The sequence below is a fragment of the Peromyscus eremicus genome, chromosome 3 (genome assembly GCF_949786415.1).
Source record: "Peromyscus eremicus chromosome 3, PerEre_H2_v1, whole genome shotgun sequence".
Taxonomy (NCBI): domain Eukaryota; kingdom Metazoa; phylum Chordata; class Mammalia; order Rodentia; family Cricetidae; genus Peromyscus; species Peromyscus eremicus.
This window is the reverse complement of record NC_081418.1, coordinates 69405809-69431927: the sequence shown is the minus strand read 5'-3', so window position 1 is coordinate 69431927 and position 26119 is coordinate 69405809. Positions and strand designations below refer to the sequence as shown.

At 45.1% G+C, this 26119-nt stretch overlaps 1 protein-coding gene across 1 annotated transcript in view; it reads right to left on the bottom strand.

Annotated features, from left to right (window-relative positions):
- Creb5 (cAMP responsive element binding protein 5) overlaps nucleotides 1-26119 on the bottom strand; it is a 293736-nt gene that overhangs the window by 236607 nt on the left and 31010 nt on the right. Inside the window, 1 exon segment of the mRNA XM_059256673.1 lies at nucleotides 23843-23872. Within this exon segment, the coding sequence (XP_059112656.1) occupies nucleotides 23843-23872 (30 nt within the window).

Genomic DNA, 26119 nt, shown 5'->3' with positions numbered 1-26119 from the left:
CAGCCATTCAGAGTCACTTACTGTAGCAGGAAGTAAAGCAAGAGCCGAGGCTAGCCACATGGAGCTCAGCCTTGCTCTCCACTGCCTCCATGGTGTACCGGTGACTTTTCAATCCCAATACGCCCTCTAGTTAGGAAAAATGCCAGGGATCTCGGATCTGGGGATGTCATCAGCTAGCAGCGACCACACATCCTTTCCAAAGGGCTTAGTATCCATTGCTCAGCTCTTCACAACCAAAGATTCCAAAGGAAACAATGTATTCTAGTTTGCCATCTGTTACAGTGGCAAAACACCGACCAAAAGCAACTTGCAGAGCACAAGATGCATTTGTTCTTACAGCAAATAGTCCATCACTGAGGGAAGCCAAGGCAGCGACTCAGCCAGAGAACCTGGAGGCAGGAACTGAAGCAGAGGCCATGGAGGAATGCTGCAGGCTTGCTCCCCATAGCATGCTCAGCCTGCTTTCTTATACACCCCAGGGTCACCCGCCCAGGGACGGCACACACACCCCCATAGTGGGCTGGACCCTCCCACATCAGTCATTAATCAAGAAAAGCCCCCATAGACTTGCCCACCAGCCAGTCTGATGGAGGCAGTTCCTCAACTAAGGCTCCCTCTTCCCAGGTGTCAAGTTGACAACCAACCAGTGCACAGTGAAAACATCGCCACAAAGAGCAAGCCGAAAAAAGGATCCCAAGAAAGGTGAGGAAAGCAGCCCCAGGAGCCAGAGAAGATGAGGAAGGGGCGGAGGGAGGAGAGGAAGAAGAGGATGAGGAAGAAGCGGCAGGAGCAGGAACCCCATCTTTATCAGAAAAAGAGAAATTGAAACAAGGCTAAAATACTTTTGCTCCCGAAGCTTAGTGACATCATGAGGCCTGGTCAGCAAAGCAGCCAAAGGCCAAGGTATTAACCAGCCACAGAAGTGACAGGGGACGGGCGGTGAAGGCAGCCACATGGCTGATGTATTCTGGGGTCTTAGTTCATGTGATCTACCCGGTGGCTCACAGACAGCTAAGGGGTGAAGTGAGCCGCCAAAATGATGAGGGGTGGAGGCAAGTGGACTCTGCGTTTAAGGGCCTCTTCCTATACCTCCATTCTGCAGCAGGCCCCTTTTACTCAGGGTACTTCACAATGGCTACCGAACAAATGAAACCAGAATCTGAAAAGCCAATGAATGAAGGACATTGCTCACCAGCCTTTGGGGCCACTGTGATCTTTAACAAAGGGCTGTAGGGCAAAGGCAGATTGTATTTCGAAGGTAGGGGGCAGCACTCTTTGAGCCTAAAGGCCAGCTTTCCTAAGAGTGGAAAAGAAATTTCATGTGAGGGGATGCCGAACATCAGAACCGGATCTTGTGAAAACAAAACAAAACAAAACTCGAATGTTAAGTTGAAATCAGAATTCTGAAATTGCAAGATTTGAATGGTGGATCTAATAATTCTACAGATCTCACAGGGAGGGCATGGAATGAAGTTTAAGAACCACACAGCAGTCCAGAACATATGTTGGACACTATGCGAACTTGGTTGCCGGGGTTTCAACCTTACCTCATGCTACGTGTCTTTAGACTATATCACATTTGTAGGGGGCCAGATTGTTGGTGGTTGTTATGATTAAAAGCAATAGCATGCAAAAATAAACGTGAAACAGAAGATGAGTGTGGTTGTGTCCAGTCTGAATCTAAGGCTTTTCTGAGACACTGCACACAGCCAAAGAAAGCAGCTGTAGTAAAGAGTGAAAGCACTCTATTATTCTGTTACCTGCTTATTAATTACTTCAAATTAATACAAACATGCATGTGCTTATTAAAGTGTTTGGACCTGAGTACTTACTAAGCAGAACGTTATGGAATTTCTTTTGGCTTAGGCATGTCGCCCCCTCAACACACACACACACACACACACACACACACACACACACACACACACACACACACAATGTCTGCAACTGAGAAGGACCTCTAGCCTAGAGAAAACTGAGAGAGACATGATTCATGGGGAGATTTAACAAAATCATTAGCCAAAAACATCATGTGGGTTAATTAGCCCTTAGGTCAGCTGTGGTGTGGCTGCTAGAACGTGCCACACTTTCTAAAGGTCAGCCGGGACTCAGATGGCCTAGGAAGTCACTGCGCTGGCATCATGGGGATTTCTATGCCCTGAACTTTGGAAAGTTCCCCATGCACACGAGAATGAGAGCCAGAGATTTCTGCATGTTGAACTTTCTCCGCATCTACGGGTCCCCACCAAAGCACTCCCACTTAATTATCTTACTATGACTGTGCTTTACATTTATGGTGGTGACGTGAATGTCACCTGTCACTGTCTTCTGACACTGCTTATTGGGTAAGCATGGAATAGTTTAAAACATCTTGAGACATCTCATGGACTGTTAATAGAACCACAGAGCCAAAGTCCTGTGGAGTTGAACAAAGTTGGTGCCAGTATCACAACGTATCATTATGCTCTCCATTGCAAAGCATAAGAAACAGGAAGTTTTAAAGGTTCAGAGAAGATGGAGCTGCTCATATCGGAAAGCATCTTCAGAGTTTCTCACTGTGCTGTTTTATTGACTTGACACAGTGTAAAAACACCTGAGACGGGAGTTTCAAAAGGGCCGGATCACATTGGTTGGTGGACATGCCTGTGAAGAACTGTCGTAATTATTAATTGATGTAGAAAGGCCTGGCCTACCGTGGGCAGCACCATTCCCTGGGCACGCGGTCCTGGGTTGTACAATAACGCTTGCCAGCCATGAACCTGTGAGTGAGCCACTAAGCACCATTCCACAATGGTTTCTACTTCAAGTTCCTGCTTGGGTACCTGCCCTGACTTCCTTCAACGATGGACTGTACCCTATAAACTGAAACAAACCCTCTTCTCTCAGTTGTTTTGGGTCATGGTACTTTTCACAGTAACAGAATGAAACTAGGCACACCCACCAAAGGCCAAATGTTACCACTATGAAAAAGACCAGGGGACTAGCCCGAAATCCATGAGCTAGTTTCACAGAGTTTAATCTCAAGCCAGTGCCACATGTGGGAACTGAAATGTTTGGCTGGCTACAAAATTAATTCAACTAAATTTCTAATCATGAATTATCCAGGGGATTTGTTAAATCTTTTGTTATAATTGAAGAGTAAAAGGAATGATGTGCACATTACCAAAGGTTTTTTTTTTTTAATTTGTATTGGTGTTTCATAACCATGTATCTATGTTCACCACATGTATACAGTGCCCATGGAAGCCAGAGGAGGGCATCAGATCCTGTGGAATTGGAGTTGCAGATCATTAAGGACTGTGTGGGTGCTGAGAACTGAACAATGGGTCCTCTGTAAGAGCAGCAAGAGCTCTTAACAGCAGAGCCATAGTTCTTTCCCCCAAAGTTCTATACCTAAATGTATATATTTGCTCTCCCTGTGCATTTGCTTGTGGATAATAGTTTATTAGGTAACACACATGGCCTTCTACTGGCTACTTTAGGAAGCCCACGAGAACTATAACATTGTCTTTGTCTTCAAAGATTTGCAAAGATCATCTGTTGGAATGTAACTATGTAAGTATGTAGGCATCATTAGCCTACCTGCACATGTCAGGGAAGTGTCCCAGATAACCAGAATCCTGAGGCAAGAAGGTTGGCTTTATGTGTCAGTGGGCTAGGCTATGGGTGAGCAAGGAAAAGCAGGATTTCAATCAGAATGACTTCCTCACTGCCACACTCCCTATAAAGGGTAAAGCACCATTACCCAGAATAAGATGAGCCTCCTCAACTATAGAAAAATATGATGGATGAGACAAACAGCCTCAAACAAGTCCATTTGCAAAAAGGAGACTCCAGCAAGTTATGTTGACCAAGTGTGCCACCTCGAGATGTCTAAAGAATTCCCCCGTGGTGATTTTTTTTAATTCTTCTCTCAAATAATAAATCCTAAGTGCATTATCCCCTCCCTCCACTCCTCCCACAGCCCCTTCACCTCCCCTCTCCTCCAGATCCACTCCTTCTCCATTTCCTTTCAGAAAGAAGCAGGCCTCCCAGGGATACCAACTGAACACAGCATAACAAGGTACAATAAGACTAGGCACAAACCCTCATACCAAGCCTAGACAAGGCAACCCAGTAGGAGGAAAAGGGTCCCAAGAACAGGCAAAGAGTCAGAGCTACCCCAACTCCCACTGTTAGGAGTCTCACAAAAACACCAAGCTACACAACCATAACATACGTGCAGAGCACCTACCACAGACCCATACAGGTTCCCTGATTTTTGCTTCAGCCCCTGTGAGTCCCTGTTAGCCCTGGTTAGTTGATTCTGGGCTGGTGAGATTATTCAGCCATTAAAGGCTAGGGTCACAACCAAACATATAAGAATTATTATGAATATGGTGACAGGTCTGCCTGAATGCTTCCTCCTGGCCTTCACTAGCCTTCCCCTAAGCTCAATCACAACAGGATTCAGCAAACCCTATTCCTCCTTGCTGCCTCTCGCAAACACTCATCTAAGAGCATTTGGATAAAGAGAGAAAGTAGTTAATGGTGGCTGTCAGTGATACCTACATGTGATTCATGCAGGTCTGACTTCAAACACTTCTAAGCTAGGGAAGAAGTGATTTTACATGGACAGGCAATGGATGTGCTCTGAACACACGTGCTGGAGATCACACACACACACACACACACACACACACACACACACACACACCACTAAGGCTAGTTTTGATTTAAGCTATTGCTAATATTCATTGCTTCTTCCTGGCTTCATCATAACTTTAACATTGTTAGCATTTTCTTTCCTCTCTCAGTAGTCGGGCATACACTAATCATGAGAACCAACAAAAATGAGGACAAAACCATTAAGAAATGAATGAGAACTGTGAACGGGGATCCTGAGAAGCCTGACCTGCCTGAGGTACACAGGGAGGAGGTGTTCAGACCTACCAGCAACCACAGAAAGTGCGCTGTCCCTTTAAACAGTCGTTGGCTTTTCCACGGGTGCTAGCATGGCTGCAATTCCCATACAACTAACCCTGTGCTCTACAAGGAGTGTGTAGGTTTCTGAACATCCTCACCTTCATACCCAGGAAGGAGAGGGGAGCGACAGTGGAACTGAGGATGGGAGAAAAAAGAAACAAAGCAGGAAAGAACGTTTCTCACACCAGTGATGACAATGCGCTCCAACCCAAGGAGTCATGTCACAGCATTAATTCACCTCTGTGTACTTGACAGCTGAGAGAAAAACGCCATCAAAATAAAGCAGAAGACAACTTTTCAAGTGCATTGTTACTTAAATAAAGAGCAGTAGTGATGATGAAAATAGGCTGAGTGATAAAATATGCAACCCATTGTAAGGGAGAAAGGATACACAGGGCAGTGCAACACTCAGGTTAAGGGAAGAATCACATCTTAGCTTCTCTTGGAAAAGATAACATGCTCCCTGCACGGTGACTAGGTGTTGAGGGGAACAACATTGAATTGATTCACACAAATCAATCAACCAAAGATACACTAGTAAGAGGTACCACTCGTCCCCAAAGCGTCAAGGGCAGCGTCCAGGTAGGTAGAGAGAATAGGCAGAAGGAGACACAAAGGAAAGGCTTCTACTCTCTTCCCTTGTCTCATGACGTTTGCTTGGATTTGGCCTTCGGCGCCAGCGGTTGGAGGAAAGCGGACTTCTTAGGTCTCATTTGTTAGGAAGGAAAATTTCCAAGATGAGCATATCACTAACTCAAAGCCAGCTGTCCCCAGGTCTGTAATATCAGTCTAGGCAGAGTCGAAGTGCAAGTAACCTCCAGATCACAGTGACGAATATGGGTCCCCATGCTTTAGCTGCCTCTTCCTCCCATCCCATGGCTACAGCTCCTGGACAGGGCCTGACCCTGCCAGCCAACTGCATTACACAGATCTGCCTGTTTCTCATCTCTCCCGCAGGAGCATTCTCAGCAGATCAGCTCCCAGATTCCCAGTGTCCCTCTGGCCTCTGCACCTCAGTTAGGCTAATGGAGCCTTCTCCCCCACCCCCACACTCCATCTTGGCTTCCAGCTCTTCAGAGTACCATGCTTTCTAAATGACAGTGGTGCTTACTCATAACCATGCACGGAGGAGCCTGGGCTCTGTCCTGTTCCTGTATCCCAATAGCCTTGCCCTCTGGAGACACTTGTTCTCTTGGGAAAATACATTGCTGCCTTTTGTTTTTAACATACTGTAAATGCAAGGCAAGTATGCCAGGCTGCTGGCAGGACGCGGCCTCTGTGTTTTATAGGGCACATACTACCTCACAGGAAATCTGTTAGAGCCACAGGGAAGTTTAAAGGTCATATGTGACTGCACCAGGCTGTCCTGTTGAGATGCCCTGTTGCAGGCTAGGCCCCGTGGTGTAATGGTCAGCACGCAAGCCTCTAAGGAGAGGGTGTAAGAGCTTTGGAAAGCGTGAGAGCAGACCTTCCTTTCTAGCTCAATAACTCGTTAAGCCAGTATCCAAAGTTCGTGCATCTCCACATCATCTAGGATTGTAAAGCACAGGCCATGGGCTAGGCTGTGAGAGGGGAAATGATAGGCAGTACTAACTACAACAACAAGAACAGCTCCCACACGGCAGTTTCAAAGTCAGCCCCTCCATTAGAATCAAGGGAGCCAGGGGCCAACAGTAAACACTAAGCTACAAGAAGATAAAGGCTATTCCCAAGACAGCCTCTTCCAAAGAAAGTCACTTTATGAGCTTCCGACATCATAAAACCAAACCTTTTTCCAGTAAAGTGGATTGAGGCATTTAGAGATCATAGCATTTATGTGTGATAGATAAGATCAACTCCGTTTCTCAGGTGAAAAACGATGAATCAATGTTAGGTTACCATGTAGCTGGACCAGGGCACTGCCTCTCCCAACCCATGGTTCTATGTGCAGTTCCTGTGGTGACATTTTCAGAACTGCTCTAATTTTATATTAAACACAGAACACAGGAGACCATGTCCAAAACAACAGCAAAACCGGGAAGAACAATTTCTCTTTTCCTTTGAGCTGTGTTCTGTTGAAATCCAGCCAATGGTAACTCGTCTCTTCCACAGAGGTGTGCTTCACTCCAGCAAGGCTATGATATGAATTATATTTGGAAAATGGACTTCTGTATGGTTTCATGAGGTCTGACACTGTTCTGTGGTGTCAACAGAAAGCTACTTGCAATGAGATGGAAAGATGCCATCTCATATATAATTAAGTACTTCAAAAAGATAGGGCCAGTAATGCCATTTGGATGTAGAAAAACCAAGAGGTAGATAGAGAAACAGATAGACAGGGAAACATCAATGTGTGACATGTCTTCTAGAATGTTCTAAGTTATGGCGTGTGAATGAAAATTTTGAACTGGTATAAAAGAGACTATGAAGAGTGGCCCTGTGTGAGGAGAGCGGTGTGAGAGGCACAGGAAGGGGGAGGCAGCTGTTGATGCTGCTGCCTCCTAAGGGATCTGAAAGGTCCCCCGGCACACATTGCTTTGATTCTTAACAGCCTGCAGGCCTTCGCTTCGAAGAACACAAATAACCCAACTTCAGATGTGCAAGTGGGAAGTACTGACATCCTCAGGAGGCTAACAGGATTGTGTGCAAAAGACCTCAGTGAGCTTAAAATTAAGTTATGCAGCTAGAAGATACTGATAATGATGGTGATCAGTGATTATAATGGGGAAGAAACCGGTGTCAGAGGAAGCAGGGTGAGGAAGAGCCAGGACCCAGAGTCCTGTGGCTGCTTGGAGGCCACCGGGAGATGGGAACAGCCAGATGGCATCAGCTGATTTGTTTTTAACAGGATTTAACATTCAGTAATGTACCCCCAAAATGTACACCCAGTAAATTAAGGCTGTAATTCCATCTTGGTGTTGCGATGACATGAAAATCCACTCAAGCCAGGCTGTCAGGGTTTATGAAGTTATCAGAGCCCCTTGATGGAATTACGGCACTATTATGCACAGCTGGGGGGACATTACTCCTTATCTTAACAGCAGTTAAAAGCACAGTGGCACAAAAGGGCACTAAAATACCAGTTCCCTATTAGTGAGCAGCAGGGACAGAGGACAGCAGCATGCATATATGCACGCCGCTCTGTCTCTGTCTCCCTCTGTCTCTATCTCCCTCCCTCCCTCTCTCTCTCTCTTCCTCTCTCTCTCTCTCTCTCTCTCTCTCTCTCTCTCTCTCTCTCTCTCTCTCTCTCTCTGTGTTTCTGTCTTTGTCTCTTTCTGTGTCTGTGTGTGTATGTCTCTCTGTGTCTGTCCGTCTCTCTGTCTCTGTCTCTGTCTGTCTGTCGCTGTCTCCTGTTCAAGTCTCTCCGCATCACTCATCATCAGTCCTGGGTGCTGCTGTATTTTCCACCTTGTCTCCTTCACAGATTTAGCAGAGTTGCCACAGACAGTACAGTGTCTGAAATAGGCAGCATTTGGTCACCTTCTGGACATAAAAGCACATTGGCAGGTAACCAGTCTGTCCCCCTGCCCTCTAGAAGGGACCCATAAACATACTAGAAGCAGGACAAATGACTGGAGGTGTTCAAAAATAAATACCAGGATGCTTAGGCCCAGCAGGTCGGGGTTCCCTCTGCATGGGACCCACTCCACTACCTGAGAACTGTGTTATTTGGTCAGCCTGCTGCCCCTTTCAGGTCCCCAGCCGCCCACAACATGGCTGTGAAAACAGAACGTACTCCCTCAGTGTTGAGGGCGAGAACATCAGAGCGCTGCTTAGCCCAGTCTGGAGCTGCAGTCACTCTTATCAAAGGTTAGCTACTATCTTAGCATCCAGAGCAGTGTTTTCTTCTCGCCTTTACAGGCTTTATTCCATCTATCTTATGTGCATGCCACTCAGGCATGTGGAGGGCAGAGCATAACTTGAAGTTGGTTCTTTCCTTCCACCATGTAGGTCCCACGGATCAAACTCAGGTCATAGAGCTTGGTGGCAAGTGCCTTGGGAGCCACCTCACAGGCCCCACTTTTCTTTCCTTTTGTTTTTCTGAGAGAAGGTCCCACTATACCGTCCAGGCTGGCCTTGAACTTATAACTTGAGATCCTTCGCCTGAGTGCTAAGATTAGAGAAGGTCACCACCATGGCCAGCTATGTAATCAAGTAAGTATATTTGATTGACAGCTGTAAGAAAGCCATGAATCAAATTAGAACCATGGGCCCATAATAGGATTCACAGGAGAAACTGGAATGAACACTAAGGAGAACCCTTTGAACTTGACACCAAGGAGAATGTGGTAACCTTGGTGACTGTAGTAGAAAGCACTGAGAGGAAGAAATAAACTGGTTTGACAAAGAACTGTAATCATGAGTTGTACTGCCAACATCTTTTTAGCTATTGACGATTGCTGACCTCCTGACACAGGACTAATACACAGGACGGGGTGGGGGTCCGCTGAGTGATTCTGTGTGTTTGATTTTGCATAAGCCCCTCCAACGTAGATTGATGACTTCCAACTTTAGACATTTATTAGTAGATCAAGAACTCCAGGGCTGTTGAGAAGCAGCCTTAGTCCAGAGCCTGTGTGTTTCCATAAGACCTCACAGGCCTTCACAGTTCTCACCCACAGTTAACTCGGTTGAATTTTTAAGAGATTCTCTTGTCTTTGCAAGCATTCAAGAGAGGTCTTTCCTTTCTGTCTTACAATTTATTCACTTCCATGCCATTTCAGTGGGATGTGGAACTCTAACAACAGTTACTACTGGGATTGAGCACCTGATAATACAAATGTTTGATAAACACAGTTTAAGTCAGGTGACTATTCAAGGTGTCAAGGCATCAGCAGGTGTATTTTACTTTAAAAAATATATATAAAATCCTAACTTTAGTGTATAGGTGTTTTCTCTGCACGTATATCTGTGTACCACATGCCTGCCTGGTGTCCTTGGAAACCAGAAAAGGGCAGCGGATCCTCTGGAACTGAAGTTATAGATAGTTTTGAGTCACCATGTGGATACTGGAAATTAACCTCAGGTCCTCTAGAAGAGCATCCAGCGTTCTTAACCGCCCAGCCACACCGGGTGTGTTTTAAGGAGAGAGTGAGGAATGTCAGTTGGGCCAGTAGATAAGCTCAGTGTGAGATGAGGGGCAAAGGGTCCCCAAGTGCTCCTGAGCATCATAGCAGATAGAAACAGCTGGGCTCAAAACACCTGAGCATCTTTCACTCACAGAGCTTCAGTCTAATGTCCTGAGAATTCCACCTTACTTTCTTATTCTTAATTCCTCTTTGCTCTTAATACCAACTCCAACTGTAAAATCTAAGACAAAAAAAAAGGACAGATGTGCACCAGTTGAAATACCATAGAAAAGGGTGATATTTAGTGTAAGCACGGATGTTGGTGCCATGCAGTGATAGTGTTACTAGGAGGCCATAAGAACAGTTATCTAATTAAATGCTATGGAGAATTCATTGGGATACACGGTTAGAAGATATGGACAGATGCAGACTCAGGCCGAAAAGGAAGCCTCTTCCAGGATCATACACCCAGCCTCAGACTGAGGATTCTTTGATCCAGCACCTCTAAGGCCCCATGGCGATCATAGCTATCTCCCTTCAGCTCCTCTAAACCAAACCATGTTCTTAGGAGCTAGTCCCATAAACTCAGTCACTCGCCCGATGACAGCCAATGAGACTCTCTGATCTTCCAGCATTCACCCCAATAACCGGCACTGGGTTTGATTTTATTAATAAGACCTTTTAAGATTCGTGCTACATTTCCCCAAGGTATTATATATTAGAACTGCTAATCAAAGCAGAAATAGGGCACACTAGAACAATGACGTGCAGACTGCAGGGTTACAGGGTATCTGAAGAGATTAACACTCAGAAAAATGACTGGTCCGTTTGAACTCATAGTGAGCAGGAGACCAGGTACTCCAGGTACTTCCAGCAAGCAAGGTGGAAAGGTTAGAACCTTAGAGTTTGGGAAATGCCTTTTACAAATCTGTTGAAGTCTTCAATGTTTCTTGAAAATAGTGACTCGTCTCTCAAGACTCTGGGCTTGATGGCAGATCTCCCTAAAAGACCCCCCTCACTACACATGTAGCATGCATCCTTGGACGTAGCCATAACAGTTTATGCTTAATGAATGAGAAAGAATGTCCATTTCACTTGCTTTATGACTTGGGTGATGGTGGGCTAGGAACCAAAAATGTCTGTGCTTATTTTCAGAACTGACACCATGACGGGCGATCCATCAACCACCATTTACAGAGTCCCCACAAGATGACGATGGTGGATTTTGTCTTTAAAAGATGGTAAGTGCTGAGAGCCTTAACATCTGTTCACTTCTAGGGACTCTGTCTTCACTGGGACTGTGGCTAAATTAACCTACTGACTGTGGAGCAGATCTTCCTCTGACTTGAAGAGCATGAAAGTCCACAGAAAACACCTGGCAGAGCTATCACCTACAAAACATTTAACTAGCCAATTATCATGTGTTTTATTAGTGGGGAAGGTCCTTGGGAACGGAGAACAGGCTGTTGAGAACATCTTGAGAACCAGTCATTCAGTCAGCCTTTCTTACCTACTTTGTGCATTAATTCCCACACAGGAAACAACAGTACTGACTTCTTGGGAGCAAAGGAGACTGGGATGCTAAGAGGTTTAGGTGATTTTTAATATACATGCCTCACAGGCCAGTCGTGGGCAGAGGGTAGGGCAGACAGACAAGGTAGACTAGCCACAGGCTGTGGATGTTTACATTAAACTCTATAGGATAGCCAATAACAGTATTAATTAGCTAGTAATTATTAACAACAAACATTTACCCAATACCTACTCTATGCCAAATATAATTCTAAAAACTTCCAATGCATTACCAAAATAAATGCTTATAAGACCTGTCTTTTAGAAAACACTTCTAGTCTCTTCATTTTCATCAAAGGGAAACTGAGGCACATAGGGTTAAGCAACTTGTAGGTGACACATACAATAGCCTCTTTTGTGGATACACTGAAAATTCGCAGTGTTAAACTGTCAAAGTCAGATGTCATAGAGGGTCATTGTTTTTGTTTGTTTGTTTGTTTTTGTTTTTGTTTTTCGAGACAGGGTTTCTCTGTGTAGCTTTGCACCTTTCCTGGAACTCACTTGGTAGCTCAGGCTTGCCTCGAACTCACAGAGTTCCTCCTGGCTCTGCCTCCCAAGTGCTGGGATTAAAGGTGTGTGCCACCACCGCCCAGCAGGGTCATTGGTTTTTAATGATAAGGTAAATCTCCACAAATTTCAAAGACTTGGTCATGTCGTAGTCTCTGCTCATGACAGAACTAAGCTTAAGTCAATCGCAGAAAAAGCTCAGAAAATTCTGAAATGTTTGAAATAGAAATAATATGCTTCCAGGTAATCCCTGTGTTAAAGCTCAGACCATGGAGAAAATTAGAAAATAAGGTTGGAAGAGATGGCTCAGTGGTTAAGAACACAGAATGTGCATGCAGAAAACCAGAGATAGTTCCCAGAATCTACATCTAGCATTTCACAATTGTTTATACCTCCAGTCTAAGGGGGCTGTGACCTCTGAACTCCAGAGGTACCTGCACTCAACTGCACATACTCATACACAAATGCACACAATTCAAATAATTTTAAAAAAAACTCAATGTCTATGATGCCACTAAAGCTGTGCTCAGAAGAAAAGGCACAGCTGTACATGCGTGCATTGGAAAGGGAAGTTACCCAAATCCATGATATAAGAAATAAGGGCAAATTCCATCCAGAGAAAGTAGCAATCATGACAAATAAAGCAAAAATTTTTTAAAAAGAAAGAAAGAAATGCATATACAATAAACTCCCCTCCAACCAATTTGAAAAACTAACTGCAAAGGACACATCCCTAGATAATCTCAGGTTATCAATAGAAACATAAGATATGCTCTTCTCCAAGGCTACACAGAGAAAGCCTGTCTTGGTATGTTCTTCCTCCAGTGTTCTGTGACACTGTTTTGCAAAGGAGCTGTATAAATATTTCATCATCATCTTTGTCATTATTATCACCACCACCACCGCCACCACCACCACCACCACCACCATCATCATCATCATCACTTGAAGTCTCTGCAAGCTGTTCAAAAGAGGTAGGGAACACTTGTCACACCTTATCTGCAGAAAAGTCTTCTAACTCTGAGACTAAGACTCCACCCAAAAGGACCCAAAGCCTGAGCCCGAGGTCACATGCTTCCTTTGCTTCCTCCTTAGTCTAAAATAGTCAATGTCGGGTCCACTCCAACTCCCCTAGGTGTCTAGGAGAGCCGAGGCATCTAAAGCTTTCAAGGTCACAGTTAGGAAATACCAGCCTTTCCCGTTGACTGTCAACCTCTCGAGACTGCAGGAACGTTTTCAGTGTTTGATTACCAAGCAACGCTCTCTCTTCATCTCACAGGTGATGAGGTGTCCATGGAGATGTCAGTACCACCTCCCCATTTCATTGATAACTTAAGCATCTACTTGACTGGCCTGAAGTTCAGTCGGCAGTGATGGGTGGAGCCCAGACTTCAACAGTCTTCAAATTCCAGATTGGGTGCTTTTTCTAGCTCTCTGCACATTAGAGATGCCAAATGTATTGTAAGTTTCCTGAAAAATAAACTTGTCTTCAAAGAGGAGTGCCTGAGCATGATACAGAGTCCACGCTTCTCTCTCAGAGGATGAAGACAGGGTCTAATCTGGAGCTCACCTCCCAGCTCTGCCACCAACTGCCTGGGCGACACTGAGCATCCTAATCCCCCTCTTCCCGTTTCCTCACCTGTAAAACCAGGATGATAACAGCATCTGCCTTAGAGGTTTCCTGTTTTGTTGCGATATAGAAAAACCAGAAAGCACATTCACACCAGTACCTAGCACAGCATTAAAAACGACCCGCACCAGCTGGGCAGGCAGTCTTCCCTCCTCAGTCCTTCACCACCTCCAACTTTACTTTGGTTTTAAACCTCACAAACCAAAATCGTCTTTAGAGCACAAGCAAAATACTAGCATTAGAACCCAAACACCCCTCTGAATACTCACAGGGTGCCCAGAATTGAGGATTTACAGCTGAGCAAATGATGTCTGCTCCACTACAAATACATTGAGGAAATGGCGACGTGAGGAATTTCAACACAGGATGGAGGCCCTGTGCCTAGTTAAAATAAGTGAAACCAGGGAGGGCAATGCATAGAGCCCCCTCCCATGTGTTTATATAAGTGGCATTTTAAAATATTTTACTTGAACTCGGTCACATTCATTGACAGAGATTTATTAGGGAGAAATCTAAACCTCCCTTGCCATCAGGCAAGGTGTGGCCAGTACTACTCAGTGTGAAATGGACAACAGGAGAGGTGTGTAGGCTCTGAGGACGACACTGGGGGCTCAGGATGGAACTCCAGGTCTCCTTTTTCGGGACAGTCTTCGGCCTTGCTGTCCCCACCTCCCAGAAAGTCAGCTCTACACCTTTCCGAGATTTGTGAAGGCAATGTTGCCTCTCTTTCGTTGATCTCCCCCATCTGCCTTTGCATGCATTGGAACAGGTTCGACCCCAGTCATTCCTGTACTCGGTTCAACAGACCACACTTGGACTGTGTCCGGGGATCCAGCCATTGGTACCCTCCCCTGTCCATGGCCATCCCAGGCTCCATTTCTTTTCCTTTTCTTTTCTGGATTTTGTTGTAGTTTTGTTTTTGAAACAGAGGCTTATGGAGTCCAGACTAGTCTCGAACTTGCTATGTAGTCAGGGCTGGCTTTGAGCTCCTGACTTTATGTTTCAAGTACTAGAATTAGAGGCACATGCAGCCATGCCAAGCTCCACTTCCAGCTCCAAGACATCCACATCAATGACCTGCCTCTGAGGGGATATATAAATGCTCTTGCACTCAAAGTAAACGCAAATAGCATACTATTGTGAAAAAAAAAAATCTCCAAAGGCACACTATAGAAAATTATTTTGTGTTTTGGTGATGGAGGCCAGAGCTGTTCTAAACAGTCATTATAAAATGGATGGCTGTGTGGGATGATGATTATAAAAACTTGCTTCACCACACTATTTTATTCTCTTAAGGGACTTCATAAAACCACATGATGTAGCTGAAGTATATACAGTAAGGTGAATATTCCATACACTGTGGTAGATAGCATTTATAAGGACTATCAGTGGAGTTAGTGAATTAAGACTGATGTCTGGCTCTGGGAGAGAACACCAGAATACACTGAGTGACTATCAGCCCCAGGCTGGTGAGGGCAACACCATGATGCCTTGTGGAGTAAAACCGTCCACTCTTTTTTAACTTACACTTTTAATAACGTTATAGATAAGTACTATATTCACACCGTTTCCAACCATCCCTCCCCACCTCCAACTCCTCCCATGCCCCCCTCACTCCCTCTCAAATTCATCTTCTTTTATTATTGTTGTTACACAGACACATATGGAGAGACACAGAGAGAGAGAAAAAAAACTTCCCTGGGTCCAGTTAGTGTCGCTTCAAGGTGCTTGTGAAGCACTGGCCTACTTCTCACAGGCATGAGGGTGAAGAAAGGAAGCCACTCAATAAGGAATCCTGCTGTAGCAGGAGGACAATATGGATTGTCATCTTGTGGCAGTAAGATGGGGCCTTCTGTCAGAGGCTCCAGCCCATGCGAGACTGCCTTAGCTGTCACATCACTTACCATGTGTTTTCCCTTCAGCCTAAGGGAAGGGGCCTTGTCATCCTTCTCCCTTCACTGGCCAAGCCAGAGATGGCTCTGGGAGAGGATGGGGAACTGAGTTAAGATGCCTGGCCAGAGCATCTGTCTGCCCTTCCTAGAAGGCTGGGCCTCACAATCTGCTTTGTAAAGATGTCCTTGTCTTTGCACATGCCCAGTAACTTCTGAAAGACAGCACTCTAATTTGAGAAGGATCCAAGAGCCAGTGGACAATTTTCTAGCACGCTAGACAGACAGACAAGAATGTGCAGGGCAAATGGATCAGAGTCCCCTGTGTTTTCTTCTGGGAATTCCTATTCCTGAGCCCCAGGCACTGCTGGGCTGAGAGCCTTTCATCCAGGACTGTTGGATGAATTGCTCCTCCAGGGTTGGAGAGATGAGGACCTGCATCCCCAGAGTATAGCAGAAAACCAACTCCCTTGGCCAACTTCTCCTGGGCATGGGGGCCTACCCTGAAGTGTCACTCCGTTGGAGAAAACTGACTTCCCTCTCCCAGCGGGTGTCAATTGCAGATATCTTCTTTGTGAGGGGTGGGATTTTGGTCCACTTCCCCTTCTCCGAGCTGGGATTTTTTCTGCTTTGAAATCGTGCAGGTCTTGGGTGTGCCATTGCATTCTCTGTGAGTTCTTATGTGCATGGGTCCTGTTGCGTCTGGAAGGTGCTGTTTCCTGGGAACTATTCACCACCTCTGGCTCTTACAATCCTTCCATCTCCTCTCCCACGTGTTGTTTTCTTTGGGGAGTGGACTTATTTTGTTTTGATTTTTTTTTTGTCTTACTGGGTTTTTGATTATTTTGATTTTTGATTTTTGTTTTGTTTTTTGGAGAAAGAGAGAGATAAAGAGATGAGAGAAAGAACATGAATTTGGGTGGGTGAGTAGGAAGGTAGGGAAGGTCTGGGAAGAGTTGTGGGAGGGGAACATGATCAAAATATACTGTATTAAAAAAATTAAATAACAACGACAAAATAGGGCCATCATAGATATCATTAAGGTTTGTCATCATATTGGAAGAAGGTAGGCCCCTAGTACAGAATGAATGATGTCCTTATAGAGAGGAGAAATTTGGAAAGAGACACACAGGCAGAATGCCATATACGGAGAAGACAGATGTCAGGATGACGTATCTGTGAGCCAAGAAATGACAAAGGTTGCCAACAAAACACCAGCCCTCTGTTGCCCCCCAGGATTTTTTTTTCATTTTTACCTTCAAACAGTATATCCCCAAATGAAACTGACAAGGACTCAGAATGGTTAGTCAGTATTTCTTGACAGCACCAAGGAAAGAAGAAATTTCATTTCATGTTGTGATCACAAGACCTTCCTCCATTCCTAAGTCACGTTCTCCTGAAGAAGATCATATCTTACCAAGGCCGCTACCATCCCTCTTCCCTGGCCTCTGTGTCAGATAAAGGACAGGCACAGATGGAGACCAGAGAGGCCTCTGGAGAGTTTTGGCCTTGCTTGTTTATTCTGGGACACACTTGTGCCATCTCAACTGTGGTCAAAGGACTCTGAATCAGAACACAAACAAAGCTGACTGTGGCCAAGGGCCAGGGTAAAGTTCTCTTTGCAGCTTTCTTGCAGAGCCATTTTGCATAGCCTTTTATATGATAATCACAGCTCCTTCCTATGTATTGAACTTTGCAGCCAGAAGGAAAAATAAATAAATAAGGCTGACTAATGGCTTGTTTCCCCAGAGGCAGCTTTTTATGGGATCATATGTTTTTTCAGCTTCTCCATCACAGTTTCCTGCTTGGACACTAGGAGCCCTTGACATTGGCTACAACTTCATACATTATGGATAGCAACCCAAACCACCGCCCCTGAGTGGCTGGGCTGGAATCCAGCAAGACCAGAGCACCATCCCAGGTCACAGCCATAGCAAACCTTGTACCCTTTGATGACCGTACATAGTAGCAGGTCTTTCAACAACTTCCAGGTCGAACATGGCCCTTCTATGGCATGTCGAAGAAAAAACAAGATCAGGTAGACTGATCTTGCAAATAGTCAAGAGCAACTACAGCAACTAACACACACACACACACACACACACACACACACACACACACACATACACGCACACCTGGTCATAAGTGACTAAGAACAAGGAACTTCATTTTTTACCAGTGAAGCAGAAGGTTATGATGAAACCTGCCTCAAGAGGCTGTGATGAGGATAGGAAGTGATGAGGATAGGAAGTGATGAGGATAGGAAGTGATGAAGATAGGAAGTGATGAGGATAGGAAGTGATGAGGATAGGAAGTGATGAAGATAGGAAGTGATGAGGATAGGAAGTGATGAGGATAGGAAGTGATGAGGATAGGAAGTGATGAAGATAGGAAGTGATGAGGATAGGAAGTAATGAGGATAGGAAATGACAGTTTATGATACCTGGTCTGTGCTGGGCAAATGATAGGGAATACTATCAGGTGTTCCAATATTCTACCATGAAGTGTTCCTGGCAGATAATCCCACAACAAGGTCAGTGAGATTGTACTAGAGCCCACTAGATCTTCCAGTAGGGTTGAATAAACTAGCAAACAATGACCAACACAGTCCTCCAGCCTTTCTTGGGCAGCTTTCCCCAGAATGCCTTCTTTTTAGTATCCTTCCACCCTAACCCCCAAAGATCAGGAGGATGGGCAGAAAGAAACTACTGCTGCTCCTATCTATTCCCACCTTGGATTGTGTGGTTCAAGGTCAAGGGGTTGATTTAATTGCAGAACCATTTATTTTGGGGGTAATTTCGGTTTAATTATACTTAGGTCAGTAGATTTATCATGTTAGATTTGGGGAGAAGTCACAAGATGAGTCATGGAAACATTTTTGATAAAAATTGTGGAAACTTGGGACATCTGTGATTTCTTTTCCCTTGCCTCACTGCTTCCCTGCTTTCACAGACCCACCCTTCTTGCCTGTCAGCAGGGCCTCTGCAGGGAGTCACTTGAGGGAGTTGCCCTGGGCCTCCCACCCCAGCATCCTCTGCAGCCCAACATTACTTGAGTAGGCCACCAGCTGAAGTCTAGAGTAGTCAACCTCTTCCCTGCAAACTCTCCCATCAGTTCTTTTTCTCTGTCATGGAATACTGCTCTTGATGAACATGCAACAGTTGACAGGGACTCTGTTAGAGTCCCTCCAGGACAACCAGATCACCTGTAGACTGTAGAGGTTAGGAGCTAAAGTTTCAAGAAATCTTTAAACACATTGGAAGTGCCATGGGGAGAAAGTATGGTGCAAGTGTGCATGGGTAGTAGAGCGAGTGTCTGTCAACATAGCTGTGACTTGAGCTAAACAAGACACGCTGTCTGGTTCCACAGGATCCCAACTCTTTGGGATATTCAAAGCTGTTGCACACAAAGAAAAAGTTTCCATGGTTAAATAATACGTTTTTAAAATACTGTGTTGAATATTTCATTCATGCCAGATACTGTTCAGTATCAACTACTACAGAAGTAATAAAATGTGAATAAATTAGATGCCATAGGACAGAATGAAGTGCCAGTCTGAGTCTGCAGCACTTGTGACAAGAGAAAAGGCCTGTGCTCCCAGCTGCTGGGCCTGTGTGTGGACCAGTACTCTCTCTGGGACCCCAGCCCCAGAAGCACTACAATACATCCTTTGTGCACAGCTGGCCTTGGCCAGTCTACATAGCTGGTCCACATGGCCATGGAGACTGCTTTCTCTCCATCAGGTCAAACTGGCCTAAACCGTGGAATTCTACTTTGATAGTCAATGTTTCAAGCCAAGGAATTAATTTTTTTCCCCAATAGTGTTCTACAGACATCAAAATTCTGCTAATCTGAAACACCTAGATTCTATCAGGAAGCATGTCTTTCCAGGAAGTCACTCAAATGTCAAAGACAGCAGGACCAGCTAGTATACACGGGATAAATGGTTTCGTGGGTAAATAACTGAGGAACAGGTAAATGTCTTCCAAAGACATCAAGATCTGGTTTCTGCTGGCCTCAAGAGCATTTCTCTGATTTTGTTCTAAACAAATCATCCTGGCACATTCTTTTCGCTGATCTGACTGATCTGAAAGGCAGCCCGCCACCATCTGTCCAACCTTCCTAAAAAATAAATACCAAGTTTCCTGCATCACCTGAGTTGAGAAGGGAAACTTCAGGGGAATTTCTCAGACTTTTGATTTATATAACAATCACCTGTAACAACACAATGATCACCTCCCATTCTGAGGGTCACAGATGCTGAACCCCCAACTAAGTTTTGACAAAAGCTTTGCAAGGTTTTAGTCTTTGGGCATACTGCAGTGATGGAAGGGCTTTCTGAGTCACAGCTACCATCTAAAATCCAGGAAAAGTTACAAGCACACAGTGTTTGCTTAATTTCCTCATGCCAGATTTGGCACAGAAATCTTAGAAGCCTGGTTTTTTGGATATATTTACAGTGAACAGAATGAGAGCAGGAATAACCAGAAACCACAGCATATAGGTACTTGACATATGAGCTTCATTCACATCAACCACAGCCTGGAAGGTATGTGGTTGTTACTGCTATTTTGCATATGAGAAGACTGAAGTTCATAATGCTAGGCTACGTGCCAATACCTAACACTGATACCTACCATTCTCTGTGTGTGCGCCTCTCTGTCTGTCTGTCTGTCTGTCTCTCTCTCTCTCTCTGTCTCTGTCTGTCTCTCTGTCTGTCTCTGTCTCTGTCTCTGTCACACACACACACACACACACACACACACACACACACACACACACACTATCCTGAGGGGGAAAATCCTTAGTTTAGCCCTATCAAATGGCACAAAACATTTGTCACACTTTGTGTGAGGGGCTGTGTTCTGAGTGATGCCATATTGCATGGTGATGGCTAACATGTACACACTTTGCTAAATGAAGAGAGAAATTTCTCATCCAGAGTCTTCTTGCGTTCAGGTCCAAACTTCCCATATAGCACGGTTATTAACCAATCATTATACTGGATATGTCCCCTTCTCGGGAGCTTTATCTCCTTCATGAATGGTCAGGTTTTTGTTTGGGTTTGACTGTTTGCTTGTTTTTTTTTTTTTTTTTGTTTTTTGGTTTTTTTTAGAAGAAGAAACAGCTCCTAATCTGTCTAGGCAGCATCTCCCAGCAGAGGATAAGAACATTCTTTTACTCATTTGTGAGCTTTAGTGATTCTTCAGGGAACTTCCTCCATGGGAGGCACGTGATGCTGGGAATGAGGAGTTGGAGCGGGCACAGCCAGGTGTTGACAGAGCATGTATCCGAACTCAGGCCAGGAAGTAAGAGAGTCCTGTGAAGACTGCAAAGCAGTGTAGAATTCGGGGTGAGGGAGTTCCCAGGGAGGGAATATCAGAGAGGCCCTGGAGAGGTGGCATGTCACATGGGCTCTCACAGCTAGGTGAAGGGGTTTGGTCAAGGGTGAGGGGAAAATGGAAGGCCTGTAGGAAGATGACATATGGACAAGGAAGTGAAGCCATGGGCAGGACTGGGGTAGCGTGGTTTGTCCTAATGGAGCAGAAAGCACACGAGGGACAATGAGAAAGAAAACTGGAAATGAAGCCATGAGCGGACCAGGAAGAATGCGCAGCCCTCACGAACAGCCACACCCATCACTATTTGTACTCTGTACGTGATCCCAGAAGAGCTTAGGGCCTATCAAGAAATGCAAATTTCCCCTCTAGAGCTATCAGCTAGAACGTAACCCTGGCACTGGGCCCACCTTAAACAGCACCTGGGACACATTAAAGCCGCCATAAACATTTGTTGGATTGAGCTTGGAGGACATCATGGAAAGATTCCCAAAGGGAGAAGTTTGGGGTGGAGGGGGAGTGAGTGGCAGAGTTTCCTCCAAGATCTAACATTCAAGCAGCCACAACAGCTTATTTGTCAGAAACATGCCGAAACTTCTGGGTACCCTGAAACAGTAGTGAATGGGGTTCACAGTTGGTTAGTGGGCAGCACTTACACACAGATGATGGCATAGCAATGCCCAGGATCCCATGCCATTCCCTAGGAGTCCCACACCAGCAGCCTGCTGTGTGTGACATCTTTCATAAGCACATTCTTGTTCTTGTATCAGATATAAGCCCTGAATGCATCTATATTCTCCCAAAGTGTACATTCCTCCTTAAAAGCCAGCCCCTAGGACTTGTTGTCAAAGGAAATGTATCACAGCAACTTAACATCACCCTCAGGATGCTAGAGGCTGTCTCAGGCCTGCCTCGGAACTCATATGAGCAGAGTAAACTACCTTTCCTGGCTTTGAAAAAACATACACACACAAGACAAGCAACTTATCTTTCATTCTGAGCTTCCGGAGTCAGCCATCCTTGTCTGTAGCCACATCTGTGGACCACAGAAGACTGTGGAGCTCAGCTGGGAGATGCTGTGGGAGCCTTGATGGTGCAGGCAAAGTGGGTGCTATCAAAGTGTTTGCGTGTATTTGTGGAGGTCAAGCACGCCTTGGTATTCTGCAAGGCTTCCGCTGGACATTTGCGGGAAAGATGAATTGTGTTAAAGTACCTGTGCACCATGAGGAAGCAGACCTGCAGTAGTAGGGAGCACATGTGTTTTCCAGCAGAGGCTCCTGCAGACAACCATGGACCTAAAATCTCCAAGCTTCCAATCAGGTTCCAGCCAATGATCCAAAGCTCTCACTTTTAGCTTCTGGTATAAAATGCCTATCATGCAAGGTATTGTGATGATCATGTGTTTGGGCAGGCGGGAGGGGGTGGGGGTGGTAATGACCTTGAAATTTCAAACACAGTATCTGACAAGAAGAAGGCCTGGTAATGGCAGAGAATCTTGTCCACACTGGTTTATGGTCATGAAGTCTAACAGTGTGAGGGTATGTTTCTTAACCATGTCTAAATGAATATAAAATAAGCTTTTTTGCCTATTTCTGTCTTTGAAACTGTGAGCTGGAAAGAAACTTTGCTGCAATGTAACATAACCTGGATAAAGTTCTAGGGATAAATCCATCCTCCTGGCACACAAGTTCTTTACACTAACATCAGCCCTTATATACACAGTCCAAGATAGCATCCTAGAGAAGGAAGGACGTGGAAGGGATTTGAAGACTTCCAAGTGAGGGTCACACATGTCGACTTCCCTCGGGAAGGCCAGAGAAATTACGCAGTTAGAAAAAGCAATTGCTGTTTTGAAATCTACTACATAAAGGGATTGAAGCAGTAGAAGGGTTATAAATAAACAATAAATCATGCAATTATTACTGTTTGAATTTTGGCAAGATAACAAAAAGAGCAGAGATATAATCAGGAAATAATAGCAAAGTTCTGCAAGGAGCCCCTGCAATTAGTGATAAACAGAGTTTGGCTCCAATCTGGAGCCCCAATATGGCTCTTATTAAAGAGCCTTGGGACCTGTTACTGGGGCCAAGCTCCACTAGCTTGGGGAGAAGTGAGGTAACCAAAATGTCAGTACACTGCCTCCAACTTCAGATAATCTCTTACTACAGTATTATAGCCACCTGGGCCGAAATGACTACTTTATGCCGAGTGAGGAGCGGCCCATGGCCTTCCGAAACTAATTGAGATGTTTCCTGTTCTCAGCTCTTGGATTCTTTCTTTTGTGATACTATAAACCCACATACCTGTACACACACACACACACACACACACACACACACACACACACACACGAGCATTCACACACAGAGACACACATGTACACACACACACACACACACACACACACACACACACACACGAGGCACTAGGCAAAAGGCGCCGTCATTCCTTCTTCCGTCCCCATTTCCTTTCACCTTCTTTTATTAATGGTGCCCCTTAAAGAGATAAATGCTCCCACACAAGTGATATCACTTAAACAGATAAATAGTCCACACTAGAGACACAGAGCACCAGAGGAAAAAACCCTGTCTTATTAGACTAGAAACAGACACACTATATTAATGCAAAAAATCAGCATATGGTTCTAATAGGCTTTCTTCAAATGATTTATCAGCTGTGATTAAGCCCTCAGCCGGCATGTCTATCTTCATAAATAAAGCAAAAGTGCACCTTACTCTCAGGCATTTCTGCAGTATCTTATTACCCAGCCCGGCAAACTACACTCCATTTACAACACGGCTCTGGGGAGCCAAGAATTTGTGTGTAATCACAAAGTGTGTGCCCCAGAAAGACTGCCAAGATTTAGTACTCTTATCTCAGAGATAGTCTTACTGAAAGTCCATTACAATGAAGGCTTATCCCCTCCCTGTACCGCGGAGCCCTGTACTTCGGAAATATGAACAGGTAATTAAAAGGCTATGGCAGATTTTGCAGTCAGCCCGGTGACACGGAATCACCAAACAGCTGCCGGGGAAGGGATTTGGCACCAGGCGAGAGGTACCTCTGCCAGGGGCTTGTAGGAAGTGGGGATCACTTTTTAAGAATCAATCTCTTTCTTCGTGTCCGGGAAAGAAAGGAGGAATGCAAATATTAGCAGTTCTTGTTTGGACTTCATTCTCCCTGCAGGCTGATATGTCAAACAGTCTCTGGGGGAACCTTGACACGGAGGGGCCTCAGGAAAGCTCGAGGCCTGGGGCTGAGGCAGCACTACCATGAGCTGCAGATTAAGGAAGAACCAGGTGACCGTGAGGGGGTTCAGGAAGTCACAACCTGATGTCTGAAAACTGCCCAAGCCAACCGTTTCACCGAGGGTCCACAGTACCCACCCTAAGATAGTAGCCTATATCCCACAGAGCAACTGAAAACTTTCGCGCACTTTCACGGGGAGGGAGATTTCGAAGCCATCCCTAGCTAAAGGAGCTTCTGGCTCTTCGGTTTGGTTTAAAGCATAAATGTGAATCTCAGAGCGTTTTTATTTTTTAACAACAAACCTGTTACACAATCTGTGTCTGTGGTGACACTGTGAGATTTTTGCCAAAATAGAGAATGTAGGGCTGTAAAGTGAATTGGAATCTTCCATCATTTGTTAGTAACACATGTTTTTTTTGTTGTTGTTGTTGTTTTCTGCAAAATATAACAGTGTGCTGACTCAGACGTGCAAGCACGGTGGCTGCAGTCTGTGACTAGTGCATTCAATTAGTGGAACTGCACTTACGGGGTCAAAGTAGCACCTCCCTCCCGGGACCACAGGCTGCACTCCTGGCCCGGGGCCAGCTGTCTTACGATATATGCCTCTTGTCACAAGGGGGTCTGAGGAAGGACGTATGTGTTTGGATCTGCACAGACACATTACGGCTCGTGGTAAATCTACTCCAGCACATTCAGATAACAAGTAAAGCCGTGGTGCCATCTTCCTGGAGGGCATCAGCCAGTTTGACAGCTAATGTATGCTGAAGCAGATGCTAAACTGAACACCATAGGAGATTCTAGCCTGTAACCATTGACTGTCAGAACCTCCAAGAGATGTGTGAGGCATGATTCCCCAAACCTAGATTGTTCACTTTGCCTAAAATTACACACAGATGTGTGTGTGTTCTTGTGATACAAAAAGGGAAGAAAGCTCTCCAGCAGAGACTGGGAGTATGGAGTCATTTGCCAACTCCTGATGGGCAGGAGAAAGATGCCCTTCCCAACAGCAATGGCTTGCTGTGTTCCTCTGCTGATGTGGAGCTTCAGGTTCCAAGGCTTCCTTTGGGACAACATCAGAAGGAAAATTCTAGATGAAGGGCTATAATAGTATGCAAACCTAGCACATGATTTCTGTCTTCAGATCTCAATATATTCAATCTACGTGTATGGATAACAGAGTTTTCAAAAGCTTATTTTGCACCTGAGAAATGAAGTCACATGTGACTTTTAGAGAACAGTGGAAGAAAAGTTTAGATTCCTTACCTTCATAAAGAAACCAGGCCCACATCACATCTCCATGTTCATGCCCAGGCTCATGTCGGCAATAGAGGGCATGTTAGGTCGCCATTTTCATGTGAACCAGCCTCACTTAAAAAGAACTCTTGGTCCTTTACACTGTGAAAAGGCATTGCCACAATTCTGGACCATCTTGTTCTCTTCCAGCATTTAGAAGACCCACTGATAAGGTTCCAGGAGTAGCAGTCCCGAATACTCTAAAATCCAGAGCACAGAGGACTCCAGGCTTCTCTATCCTGAGCTCTAGTTTCTCTCACAAGAAAGTGGTGGATGGGAATGCTTGGCCCAACAGGACCAACAGTCCAGCAATCCCTCGTGTTCACACATCTTCCAGGGCATTCCTAAGCAAGGAGGAGATGGCTTCCTGACAACCTGGGATCCAGACTACCCTGTAGTACATGATCTGGAGATAATCTACCCACAGTCACAGCAAGTAACTGCTTCTCTTCTTTAGGAAGAAGAGCCTGAATGACCTCCCATCTCAGTGTAAATCCACAGAAAAGGGCTGCACATGGCACCAGCCTAGACAGCATTTGGTCAGTTCTTTGACTGGCTTTCAAAGTTTTCATACAGCAGATGGTATTTCCCACATGTAACTCAGTTCTAGAGGATGCATGTGGCTGA